This window comes from Pogoniulus pusillus, chromosome 15 (genome assembly GCF_015220805.1).
Source record: "Pogoniulus pusillus isolate bPogPus1 chromosome 15, bPogPus1.pri, whole genome shotgun sequence".
In the NCBI taxonomy this organism is placed as follows: domain Eukaryota; kingdom Metazoa; phylum Chordata; class Aves; order Piciformes; family Lybiidae; genus Pogoniulus; species Pogoniulus pusillus.
In genome coordinates, this window is record NC_087278.1 from 7,669,093 (window position 1) to 7,682,895 (window position 13,803).

Sequence of the window (13,803 nt, forward strand, 5' to 3'; positions counted from 1 at the left end):
CAACACTTCTTTGAGAGAATCACAGTAAAGAGGTTCATGCCTTCAGGGAACCCCAAGAAGCGTCACACACAGCACACCCCAACAGGCACACAAAAAGGAAGAAGCCAGAAGCTGGCTGGGTAGACTCCAGCAACCTCTGAAGACACACTTTCTCAGCCTGGGTCTTTCATCTGTCCCTTCATTCCTCTTCCTCCCTTACTACTGTGGGACCACGGCAGAGAGACACATAACTGGACAACAGAAGGCAGCATCTTACCCTGCTGTTTGCTGATTCATACATGTCCCCTTCCACTTTCCGAGCATAGGCCACCAGATTCTCCATACGCCGATCCTTCAGCGCTGCTGGGTCAGGAGTGGGAAATATGGCTTGGACTCTGAATGAAAAACAACCAAACACCACACACAAGTGATTAGCACGTCCCCAGCATGGAACATCAGCACTAATGCTCATGATACAAATACAAAAGCAGCAAGCAAACCTGAAACACTCTGTTACTTCTCCTGGGGTACATTGCCCCCCACGTGGGCTTGAGTACAGAGTGGCACACTTACAACACAATAGCCCCAAACCGGCAGATGCAGCTCTGTCTTTCAGGCTTTACTTTCCCTTCTCAGGGGCCCTGACAAAACTCACTCGCCTTCTAACCACGGAAGCCATGCCTCACATGTGCACTTCAGCAGCAGCCACTCACTTAACAGGAGACTGGTATCAGTTACTCACAATTTATGAACAAGGTGGTTTCGGAGATCCTGAGTAATGTCTTCATGCCACTGCTTTCGAATTCCAGTATTGGATGGTTGAGCTGTTGGCATGGCTCCCAAACTGGCAACGCTGGTGCTTTCACTCATCATGGGGCTTCAAAAACAGAGCAAGAACTGAGGGCAAAAGTCTAGTCCAAGCTTAGTCATCTTACAGTCAAAACCTCTTTTAGAATAATGTTAGGACAAAGTGCTAGTTCAGCCATTCCATAATCAATGGACAAACTCTGCAGAAATAGCTGCACAGACACCAAAACAAGGCCATGAAAGAGTACATGCTGTCCTACCCAAGGATTTGGCAAACTGCAACAAAAGCTACAAAATCCAAAAGGGACAGATAGCCATCAATGGCATTTACCCTGCTGTTTATGCAAGAAGTGCCATGAGATCAAATCACTGGGGTGCAAAGAATAATTCAACCTACTTTTGAGAATTCATGGTCGAATGTAACATCGAGTCCGGCAGCAGATTAGGAGCCTGAACTCCTACTCCTCCGTTCACTCCCAGTGGATTTGCACCTAGAAAACAGATGAATAAGAATTCTCACATGAACAGTCCTTTTGCTGTACAAATCAGCAATTGCTCATCAATACCAAAGACCTAGACTTTTAAGTACTTCGATTTCTGTGAAGGGAGTTTGTGTTGCACTCCTTACCCTCCCCTCCTTTTACAAACAGAAACTGAAGCACAGCACCAGTGATGTCCAGGTGCAGCATCACACCACAGTACTGCTCTGCACATCTTCCTGAACTTCTCCACAAACAAGCAATTCCAATCTGGTGCAATTGTTATCACAGTATCACCAAGGTTGGAAGAGACCTCATAGATCATCAAGTCCAACCCTTTACCACAGAGCTCAATGCTAGACCATGGCACCAAGTGCCATGTTCAATCCTGCCTTGAACAGCTCCAGGGACGGCAACTCCACCACCTCCCCAGGCAGCCCATTCCAGTGTCCAATGACTCTCTCAGTGAAGAACTTTCTCCTCACCTCCAGCCTAAATTTCCCCTGGTGTAGCTTGAGGCTGTGTCCCCTTGTTCTGGCGCTGGCCACCTGAGAGAAGAGAGCTACCTCCTCCTGGCTACAACCTCCCCTCAGGTAGTTGTAGACAGCAATAAGGTCTCCCCTGAGCCTCCTCCTCTCCAGGCTAACCAATCCCAGCTCCCTCGGCCTCTCCTGATAGGGCTTGCGCTCAAGGCCTCTCACCAGCCTCATCACCCTTCTCTGGACACACTCAAGCATCTCAATGTCCCTCCTAAACTGGGGGGCCCAGAACTGAACACAGTACTCAAGGTGTGGTCTAACCAGAGCAGAGTACAGGGGCAGAATGACCTCCCTGCTCCTGCTGACCACACCATTCCTGATGCAGGCCAGGATGCCACTGGCTCTCTTGGCCACCTGGGCACACTGTTGGCTCATGTTATGTACTAGAGCCCTTACCTTCAGGTTATTTTTTTGCTTTGAAGTCACTGCTTTTGGCAGGGTGGTTTTTTGTCATTCAGGGGCTTCAGATATATTTCATAAAGGCTTCAAAAACTTGTATCATCAGCTACCATCTGCATCTGACAAGGCCCCTCTCACCCATTCTGTACTTAAGGATACCACAACTAACCTCAGTCAAGGAAAATGTGACAATCCTTTGCAGCAAAAATCTCTAGCAATTTGTTAGTACCAAAATGTGTTTTTTTCTGGATCGCTGCAGATCTCAATCATTTAAAAAATATACCTGTTTTCTTCACACTCTACAGTTAAGACTCAAATAATGAAGAAAAAATGCAGCGTATTTCTGTCTGCAGATTCTGAATAGATCAATTTGTGAAGCTGAGGATAGCATGGAAGAATTATGAAGCTTCACATGTATTTAGGACATCTGAATCTTACAGAATCTGTATTTCAAGCAAAATTAGACACTGTGTACAAGAGAAGCCCACTCAAGTTAAATATATCAAGCCTAATACACACCTCTAATATCACAACCAAGTTTTTTATATAACTAAGGAAAGGGAAGCTGGAGGCACTTCATTCTTGTTCCCAAATTGCTTTTGCCATCTCAGAGCAAGCTGGTGTAGAATACTACTGTTATTCTTTGCCTTGAGTCTCCCATTTCAACTGCCCAAACCAATAATTTGTTTGATCTACTCAGGACTGCATCTTTTCCCATTGCAGTCCTCACCAAATCCTGCTGTTTCTCCTTCACTATACCTTCTCGTCATGTAGGCCATGACCGGATAATTCCTATCTCACCAGCTGCAATTCCCCTCTTAACCACCTTTTCAGAGCTTCTAGAAACGCACCCATGTGTAAAACATTCTAATGCACAGTATAAAACTGTATTATTTTATCCCGATCATTTTAAGACTAAGGTCTCAGCAACCTTCCCCCCACCTTATGGGGTTTTGTATTGTTGTTGTTGGTTTTTAAAATTTATTTATTTTGTTTTTGGGTGGGTTTTGTTTCATTTTGTCTTTTCTTTGTTAAAGCTTTACACATTGGAAGGGGGAGTTTTAACAGTACAAAAGTCACAGGCGACCTATAAGGGACAGCCAGAAACTTGCACTGCAGTGCAACTATCAATCTCCAAAATAACATTATATAACTGTTATGGAAAATTGCTTCTCAAATATCTAAACGACAACAAAGACAACAATAACCAAATAAAAATCCCCCCAAACAAAACTAAACTCTTTTTCCAATGAAAACACTTTTCCTGGAGAACTTCTTTTCCAAGAGAAGGCACCTGAGCCCTCTAATGTTCCTGGTTCCATTTAGCAGCTTGCTAATCAAGTCTAATATTGCAAAGCCCATACCTTTTGCAATTTAACCAGTCTTATTAAGAAAATTTGCATTTGATATAGCCTGGGAAAGTTGCCTGCAGTTTGTATTTTGATACTAGCAGATAAACTTACTCATAGGATTCATAGGGCGCAGACTCTGTGGTGACTGTCCTTGCTGCTGATTCTTCACTTGAGCCTGGGGCTGTGTCTGCATCTGGTTGCCTTGATAGGTCAGTCCAAGGGCTGCATAGGCTCTCTCAATAGAGCTGGGGTCTATCTGACTGGTAGTGTTTATGCTGGGTGTTGTCTGCTGCCCCACGCCCACGGAGCCTGTATTTGCAAGTCCTACTGCAGCTCCGCCCAGCAGCGCTGGAAGAGACACACCAAATTAATAAGGATAGCAGGAGTTGCCAAAGGGATCCATGAGAACAGGTAAAGAACATAAGGAGTGCACTAGCTGTTCTGAACTAAGTCATCTCTCTGTTCTAGGAGCATGTAGAGAAGGGGAAGAGGCCTAGAAAAGCTGTCATGTAAGACAGCTTTGACCCAACCAGCCACTCCAATAACACACTGCTTTCCTTTCTAGATGCTATGGGCAAGTCCAACTTTAGGACACACCCCTTTTCTCCAGACTGAAAACAGAGGCAAAACCATGTCACAAGCTAAAGGCAGAAGGGTACATACAGCTCTTCAGCAGCCACTGCAGTGTCTTTCCTAAATTTTACCTTCAAAAAGCAAGAAATAGCTCATATGAGTCATGAGAAGAGCCCAAAGTAACATTAAGAGAAGAGATGAAAAGCCCAGTCCATACAGGTAACAATCACAGAAATCTTGCTGAAGATTTTGGCAGGCAGACCAAAAAAACACAAGGAATGAGGAAAAGACATCTAATGCAAACAAATGATACTAAATTGAATCAGGGTTGCGATGACACAACCCTCTATGTGTGTGCACGCCAGTCTCTAGAACTTGGCCAGCTCCAAGAGGTAGCAGTGAAAAGCCAAATGTTTGGTTGAGAGAACTATGACCTGTTCACTCTTACCACTCTCCTGATAGCAAAATCCAATGAAGTTAGCTATTGTTTATGGAAGCTTCCTATCAGCAACAGAAAAACACTTACTCTAAAGAAAAGGGAAAATTAGACTACATGCTTCCTGGTTCAAGAGCATCACTGCTATCAGCTGAGTACGAGAGTTCAGCCCCCAATATGCACTTTGTGTTTTATTCAGGATACAGAATCCCCCAACAAACTTACATTGTTGATTTCTTTTGTCCCCAGCATTTTTGAGAGGCAGACACACAGGACAGTCATGTCTCGTGCAGTTCTTCCAGTGTGAGATGATTTGTCGGGAAGACGCGCAATGCGCCACTGAGAAAGGGAGAGGAAGCAACAACTTTCACGAACTGCTGCCAGTATCTCCATATGGTCAACATAAACTGAGCAAGGAGCATTTATTTCTTCTCAGAACAATACAGGTCAATACAGTAGTATCTGAAATAGCCCACAACTAACTAGCCAGGTTTCTTCAAGTATTATTGACTTAACTAAAGCTTACTTTAAAGCTCTGTATTGTGCACCTGAGCCTGCATCGCCTTAGCTCAAAGGATAACACCATATACATCAGGTAGACTGCACCACACAATTGAGATGTGAGCAACTGGCACAACCAAGATAAACGTAGGCTACCAAAAAGGCAGCACACACTTTCCTTGGCTGCTAGGATAAACTAAGAATTCTCCAGTGCCAGTAGCAGCTTAAATCTTGGCTAGCAATTGCTTGTGACTGGTCTTTTCTGTGTAAGGAAGACAAGCACACACCCACTTACACATTCTTGCGCTGTGTCCATCCTTAACAGAGCAGCATTCACAAGATGTTAACAGTGAGATACAAAGCCAACAAAGAATCTTTGCTCACCTCTCTGTGCTGCCCTGTCCCCTCTAGCTTGCCTAAACTTTAAAGGCTCAAAAGAAGTTTATGATTACCGTTCTTCAGGCATTTTTAAAACAATAAATTCTATTTCCCAAGCCACCCACTAGCTCTCCATCTCTTTCTAGGAGCCCTTCTCGTTCTGCAGATGTTGACCACATCCACATAACATCTCCTCTACTTACCCTGGCAAGACTTGCCAGCCTGGCAGTGTGTCATGTGGTTGAGGACATTCTTCATGGTTCTGCAGTGAGGGAGGTTGCACTGTCTCACCTCCCCGTTGGCCTGCTCTCGCCGCTGACACTTGTGAGCATGTAAGAGGAGAACCAGCTGCTGCTGAATGAGTTTGCGCTTCTCTGGATCTGCTGTCGGTGCTCCAGACCCCATTCCTTGAGAAGCTGCTGGCCCCATCCCAGCTTGCTGAACTTGGGGAGCCTGCTGCTGGCCCTGGAGAAAGTGGAAAGGAAATTCCCAGAAATACATCTATTGTTGAGAATAATCCACTCAGCAAGTAAACAACAACAAAACCAAAGAGGAAAAGCTATGACATTCTGTGGTTAAAGGAACAGCAACAGCCCACCTATCGCTAGCTCTAAATGACTCATATTAAATAAACCCCTTAGCAACAGTTCTGCCAGCCACAATTTCTTCTCATATCACTCTTAGTCCTAGCTCCTGCCTTATCAAAGAGCAGCAGAACTTTGCACATGTTCACAGGTTAATTTGCAGTGCTAGGCCAACCAGAAAATATTAATAGCACTTAGACCTCAAATCTACTCTACATTTTGCAGACTAGAAAGTTGCATCCAAAATTATGGCATTAACAAAAGAAAGGATCTTTCAGAGTGAATAAAGCTCTGTTTCAGTGTAAGATAGGTCAGTTTGACTGTTCCTACAAAAGGAGCATGAAAAGGCATTTCTGGAAACCTTTTTCCTTTGGGAAATTCACACCTAAGCATTCAAACCAAGCATTTCCTAGTCTCTACTACCAATGAAGCACAACTCCAGGACAATATATGTCATAGAACTAATGTCAAGTATGGCAACATCTGGCACTTCTGTTTATTTCTCCAGACTTCCAGGTGATATTTGAGGAGTACTCAGCAAAGAAAAGAGGCTCAAGGACTGTATCTTGCTTGTATTGCTTCAGTTTAACAGCCTTTGGTTTCTAACAGACTCTTCACAGCAGGTTTTAGAGGATGTTTCTGAAGATCTCCACATTTTCTGAGCTCAGCTACCTGCATTCCTAAACCACACTTCTGTAGCTCTTCAATACTAATATTAACCTTTCATTTCACAAGGAGACTTCATCAATTACTCAGTCCCCTCAGAGATTGTTTATGTTCCAATATGACCGTAACTGCCTTGTTTGCAGCCTGTGATTCTAAAGGACAACTAAGACAGCAGCATCTTCTCATTCCTTGGTTCAGCTGAGTGGCAGTTCAACTTCAAGAGTTACATACTCTGTACTGAACTTGACACCAGGAGTTCTGAATAGCAAATTCTGGCAGCTTCTTTACTAGTTCATACAACCACCTCATTTGCTAGACCTCCAGTGTTTCAAGATCAATTTAAAAACATTAAATCAAACTCAAAGGAGTGAGCTCTACTAATTCCAAGGTATGAAAGTTACCTAGAAATGTTTTGGGTTTTTGCAACAGCAGTTACTAAGATCAAGCATGATCCTCCTGGGTCATTGGGTAAAGGAATTCGAAGCAGGGAGAAACACAAGCTGTATTCAAAAATGTGAACTTGTTCCCCAAATTAAAAAAGGCAGAACTTGTAGCATATCCTACCCCTGAACTATTTAAGCCTCTACAATAATGAAACAAATCAGTGTTAAACTCAATCCAGGGAACCTAATGTCAAGGCCTGTCGTTTTGTTTATAAGCTCAGGCCTTCCACTTTTTGGTCATCTGTTTTTCCCATCACTCTCACTTCCTCCTTCCCTTAAATCCTGCTGCAGTAACAGTGCAGGGAGGAAAGGGGGAAGTAATATGTCTATACTACAGCAAGAACTACCAAGGAACCTCCCACATCAGGACTGATGCACATGTTCATGTAATTTGTAACAGGAACAAACGCACGACTGAGGCTTCCAAGCCCTGATATATGTAACACACGTTTGAAAAGAGACACTTCTCTCTCCAGTGAGTACAATCAGGCAAAAAGCCCTCAAGACAAAGCTACATTGAGAAGAGTCCCAACAGGAAGAGAAGCGATGGGAGAGGAAAGCAGAGGTGTCCGAACAGGTGGAAAAGCTCACTTCAGTTTAACTTTCTCTGCTAACAGGGTTTGAAAGGCAAGGAGTGGAGATGAAGCTTACCAACAGCAAAAGCACAACTCAGACCTCTCCCTCACATCAGCTTTTTCAAGAGCTGAATTAAGTGTGCTGCGTGGATTCAGAGCATGCATTCACACTGGCTGTGACAGCTGCAAAGACTTGTAACATAGCAACACCAGACCATCCTGCTACATTGGTCTACTACAACACTTTTTTTGGGTGACATCTTTCATTCTACTTACCATATTGGGCATTCCTGTCCCAGGAACTGTCTTCTTATCCATTGGAAACTGTGGTAAGCTATTCTGCAGCCCAGCTTTATTCTGCATCTGAGGCGCAAGTCCACTGGTTCCGATCTGCTGTCCGGTACTCTGACTGTATGGCTGGCCATAAGGGCTGGGATTGCTCATCATTCCCATCTAGGAATTAGAATAGTAAAGCATTCAAATAAGACAACGTAGAAGCCAAATGACTACTACCTCACAGAAGCAAGAGTGATCACAGCCATGAACTAGCAGCAATGCAATAATGTTCCCATTTCCCTTGCTCCTTTATGTGCATGTCTTTACTCAACACATAACATTAACTTCTCAACCAGACAATTCCTATAAACACAGTGAAGCCAACTCAACAACCTTTGAGGTCAGCCTGGTCAGAACTGGTCTGCTTATTTGTTTTATATAAAAGATTTTGTTCAATGCAGCTTTCCCAATCACAAATTTGCACCAGACTACACAAGTCAGAAGCCTGGAAGATTTTTTTCCTGCTTCAGGCATCTGTGCAGACTCAAAAAGCAGACAAATACCACCTTCATTTGTATCAGCAAAGTTTATCCCAAAAAACTCCTGCCCAGCTGCTAGTACTCCCACAGCTCCTCTCCAGACAGTCGTAACAATGCATGTCTGCATTTTCACTGCAAACTATTTTCAATTATAGAATACACCACAGGCATAAGTAACACCACGCAGTAGCACAGGCACACTAACTCATTTGCAGTGAGTGATAAAGGTCAAAGGAGATGGTAGAAAGGAACTCTGCAAACAAAACAAATCTATTGAACCATTCATCCACAGGGGAAGTAGACTGGTATTTCAAACAAGCTATATGCATATTCAACAGTTTCAGCATACCAGAATATACCATTTGTTGCCTTGGAATGCCCTAGGACCTAAAGAACAGTTAGTAGCAACCTTGCCAATAAAGTTGTTTGTCTTCTGACATTTTTTTCCCCATTCCTTTCATTCTCATCTACTTTTCATGGGAAATCTGGCATTCTAAGACCAAAACAATTAGCCATAAAGGACCAGGAAAAATGGAGATCTTTGTTAAGATTAGCCAATTCTCACCATTAGTCAGGCAGGAGTCTCAAGGAGCTGTAACTCATAACAATAAAGGCACAAAAATACTTCAGAGAACTGTATTGTTTCAACCCACATTAGCATTTGACTAGACAATGTTCAACCTCCTTGATGCTTTCTGTGTTCAAGTCTGGGCATTTTCCTGCATCAAAGAGTGCATACAAGCTCCTGCAGCAGGTTTGTTTCCAACCACTCTTACTTTTATACTCGAAACACCCTCCTCTACTTGAATTGCCTTGTTTTTGCTCCTAACCAAGCTTCTCCAGCCTGCACAAGGCAGTAACCTATGTGCATACATGCACTGAGACTGCATACAGTTAGCCAAACACTTCCTTTTTCCAGGTTGTAACACCTGCCAATTAATTTATAACAGCCTTCAGTCTGCACTTACAAAATAAATCAGGATGAAACCCAAGCCATAGGAAAAGGAAGAGATTTCACTGAAGAACTTTCCACTTTAAGAATCTGATATGTACAAGTGAAATCCCTTGAGGACAGCCCTCCCTCTTCCACACACAAGCAATACCCATAACACACAGCAGTAATTTATTAGAGAGCAAGGAAAAGAATCTCTGTACACATGGCAGATACCATGCAGTCATCAGGCAGAATCACAGGAAAAGAATAATCTTCCTTTCCTCTGTCTTCTTTGGCACAATCTCTCCTGTGCCTCAAATGTGATGAATACAAACACGGTGACCGATGAGGCAGCTGCTGCCAGAACCAGAACAGGTAAGACTCAAGCCCTTCCTGCCTCTCTCTCAACAGACTAAAAAGATCTCAAGGGCAAGCTGAACAGAAAGGAAAAGCAAAATGAAAGGAGTCAGACACTTTCAGGACTCATTCCTGTTGTCACTGCTGCTCCAAATTGACCAACAGGGTCAGCACCTAGTGAAGGACTGAGTGGGAACTATTTCTTTATGGGAAAAACAAAATCAACCCAAAAAAACCAGATTTTTTTCCTGTAAGACACTCTGATCCCTTTGGCACCAAAAAAGGGGGTCTGAAAGCAGGCACATCCCTACACCAAACAATTTCTAGGCAAAGTTTTCAAGTTTGTTAATATTCACAGCTCCCAAAGCTAGCTGACATCTGAGAGCACACCAAAGCACAGCCTATGCTGGCCATCACTAACACCACCCTCATGTGACTTCTGCAGCTCACGATGCTATCAGCCTTAATAGAATTTTTTTTTTAAATGACAGGCTGAAAGTACATTTGATGTCCCAGCAAGACATCGAGATGCCCCCAGACAGCTAGGAACTTCACAATGGTACCAAAGTATTCAGAATAACAGCGCCCTGATGAGCCAGGTCTGAGCTGACTGCAGGGAAGAAATCCAAACCTAGACTTAAAAAACCCACCTTTGCTATGTCACCCAAACCAGAAGCTTTCTAATGAAACAGGAACGAGGTTTGACCATATCAATCCGCAACACAGCTGGACACAAACTTTATGTGAAGCATCTGGCTTATTCAAATGTACAATCAATGTGGCCCAGCACAAAGATCTGATGTTTTATTAGGTATGAGCCACTGGCACAACTTAAGAAGCAAAACCAGATCCCTCATACAAGCCTGTCTCCATGGCAGAAACACAGGGCTTCACTTGCCCTAGGGTTGAGAACTGTCCTCCACTCCACTGCAGCCAGGGACCTAGCAGCAGCAGGTGACATGCCCAGTTCATCCCAGATGCTCCCAACAGGAATAATCCTCACTTCCCCATCCCGGCCAATAAGAAAGGCAAAGACCAGAACAGCATGAGCCAAATTCAAGGGCAAGCACACCAAAATTACTCTGAAAGCCACATACTCAATCAATACCTAAGAAGGATACATAAAACCAAATGTCTTAAGGTCTCCTACAACACAGTATCAGCCATCATTTGGTCCAGGTGAGACAGACATCTGGCAGAACCACATCTGAACCTCACAGCAATGCTCCCCACTCCTGCTTCACAGACCCACTAACCTAACACCAACAACCTGCATGCAACTCTAGATGGAGTCAAGAGAAGGGTCATTTAGGAGATGATTCAACTGACACAAGATGCCCTTGTCAGCCTCACAGAACAAGCTGGAACATGGTCATCCCATTTGCTGTGACTGAGAATCATGAATAAAACAAAACAGTAAAAAATGGATGACTTCATGACTACAGAGGGAAGATAATTCTGTATAAATTTCAGTGGGAAAAACCATAAAGAGCAACACATAGGTCATGAGACAAGTACAAGGCTTCATCTGCAGTATCACACAAAAACACACATGGCTGAAATCACAGCTACGAGTCAGTGAGTGCAGCCTCTGCTTGCTCTGTCCTGGCCACACCACCTTCCACTGCTCTTCCTATCCCTCCCAAATCCTTATCCATCTCATCTGTTGTTTTTCTTCTCCTCCTCAACTCACAGACTCAACTTACTTTCATCACACATGCAGACTTACACACAAGGAAGAGCAGACAGAAATCCACATCACAGAAAAGGAGAAGAGGAAGAAACAAAGAACACAACAGAAGATGATGATGTATGGCTAAGAGATGGCAAAGGTAATCTTAGATGGTTATACCTCCCATGTACACAGTGGAAAACAACTTGACCTTCCTGTCTCCAATGCAATCAGGGGCTGTCACGACCAAAATGGTGGAAGATGTGCACCTCTCACCACATGAAAGGCATGGATGACGTGCGTTCAGGCAACATGATGACATGAGTTCACAAGCAGCATCATATCTAAGGCTGTTTAGACACTCCTCCTGCATCTGACAGGAGCAACTACAACAGCAGAGGAAATTCCCTGAAGTTTTCTTCTAATGCCATGAAACACATGCAGGTTCAGCTCAGAAGAGCAGCAGGTAATTAACTCTGCTTTGTGTTTTACTGTCAGTACAAGAGAGTAGAAATTGAAGAGGATTAACTCTTACAGCTGTGCACACAGACATTACAAATACTACAAACGTCTTTCTATGAAAGCAACTGCTTCACTGGCAGTCTAGCGTTTGAAAGACAACCAGATATCAGCAAGAGCACTGAATAATGACCAGTTCCTAAGATGTGCAAAGGTAAATGTAACCATGGAGAAAAAGAAATAGAACTAATGCTGGAATATCTGGAAGAATGTTATTAAACATCTACAGTATCAGCCATGTCTAGCAATAGGACAATGGAGACCGGTTTTAACCTGAGCATGAGCAGGTTTAGACTAGATCTTAGGAAGAAGCTCTTCAGTATGAGGGTGGTTGAGACTCTGGAACAGGTTGCCCAGGGAAGTTGGGAATGCCCCCTCACTGGAGGTGCTCTGGGCCAGGTTGCACGAGGCCTTGAGCAACCAATTTTAGTTGAGAGGCATCCTGGCCCATGGTAGTAAGGTTGGAGTAGATGGTCTCTAAGGTCCCTTCAGAACTAAGGCATTCTATGTATCTGTCAGGGCAACTACGATGTACACAACACTTTAAGACCATATTGATTGTAGAAAGTGTCTTCATTACCATATGATCACAACTGGAAAGTTAGTTATATTAAATTCCATCTGACTCTTAAAAGACAGAATTTCCAACTGCTAAATAATACATCAGTTTCTAGTATTATTCTACTGACTGCTAGAACATTGCTAGACCCAGACACAACCAACTAATTTTTGCCAGTGATGTCTGCTAGGTTCTTTCCAAGTACTACTAGCAATCATTACTCTTTGCACTTGACTGCATGAAGCTCCAAGACACCTACTGGAAAACACTAGGTTTATTTCACTCCTCTATCCACTCCATAAACTTAGTCTAAGGACAACTCTTTAGTGCTCCATTTCTCCCTCAAAGAGACAATTCCTGCCTTACACTGGGATCTTTGGTTCACCGAAGAGTGAAACAGACCAAAACACACAACTACATTTGTAATGGATTAGTAATTGATCATATGGTACCCTTGCAATCAGAGTCTAAGTATTTACATGATATGTTTAGCTGCTGAACCAAACAGCTATTGAAAATAATAAGGCAATCAAGAACACTGACCTTCTACCTAAAATGACACTGGATATGCTAACAGTAAGGCACATAAGCTGCTTTCATTTTCCTTGATTTTACAATTTGAGAGCGAAATCTTCAATCTCTCCACAACCTGGAACAGGACTTTACTGTTCTGAAACTGCATACAATCCTAGAACAGTTTAGGTTGTAAAGGACCTTAACCTCCCCTTGCCATATGCAGGGACAGCTTCCACTAGACCAGGTTTACTTAAATGAAGTTACAGTTATTCTGAAGAACTACAGTTGCCTTTGCAAAATACTGCCATTGATTCTTCTTAACAGAGGTTTAACAAAACCATAACTGGGCACTCTTGACAGAATCCAGTGGAACAAAGCAGATGTTTTAATTAGCTGTAATTCCAAATTAATAATGCTTGAAAACAGGAAGTATGAATTTGTTCTTAACTTAGCAAATCCAAGCTCTGTAATATCTGTTTACTTCTAAATTAATCAAAGCTGTAAAACTAGTGAAACAAAGACTGAAAAATGCCTAAATGCTGAAAGAATCGAAGTTGTATTACAAACCATTTCCAAAACTATTTTAAGAGTAACAGGCATGTCTGACATCCTCCCAACTTGCAAACAACCAAGGCGCATAGAAAACAAAAAGCTATTCAAGAAAGCAAAACTTGTTGCAATTCCTTTCCCCTCCAAATTTCTGAAGTTCCTTTCAGGATA

The 13,803-nt window shown here is 43.0% G+C and overlaps 1 protein-coding gene across 2 annotated transcripts in view; it reads right to left on the bottom strand.

Moving 5' to 3' along the window:
• The window catches only part of EP300 (E1A binding protein p300), a 61,803-nt gene that overhangs the window by 29,011 nt on the left and 18,989 nt on the right, over positions 1 to 13,803 (bottom strand). For both annotated transcript variants that reach the window (XM_064155169.1, XM_064155168.1), the window contains exons 3-9: positions 7,988 to 8,164; positions 5,647 to 5,908; positions 4,790 to 4,903; positions 3,667 to 3,903; positions 1,184 to 1,277; positions 722 to 856; positions 257 to 374 (exon numbers count right to left, since the gene is read on the bottom strand). In XM_064155169.1, coding sequence (XP_064011239.1) covers positions 257 to 374; positions 722 to 856; positions 1,184 to 1,277; positions 3,667 to 3,903; positions 4,790 to 4,903; positions 5,647 to 5,908; positions 7,988 to 8,164 — 1,137 coding nt within the window. The remainder of the gene's footprint in view (positions 1 to 256; positions 375 to 721; positions 857 to 1,183; positions 1,278 to 3,666; positions 3,904 to 4,789; positions 4,904 to 5,646; positions 5,909 to 7,987; positions 8,165 to 13,803) is intronic.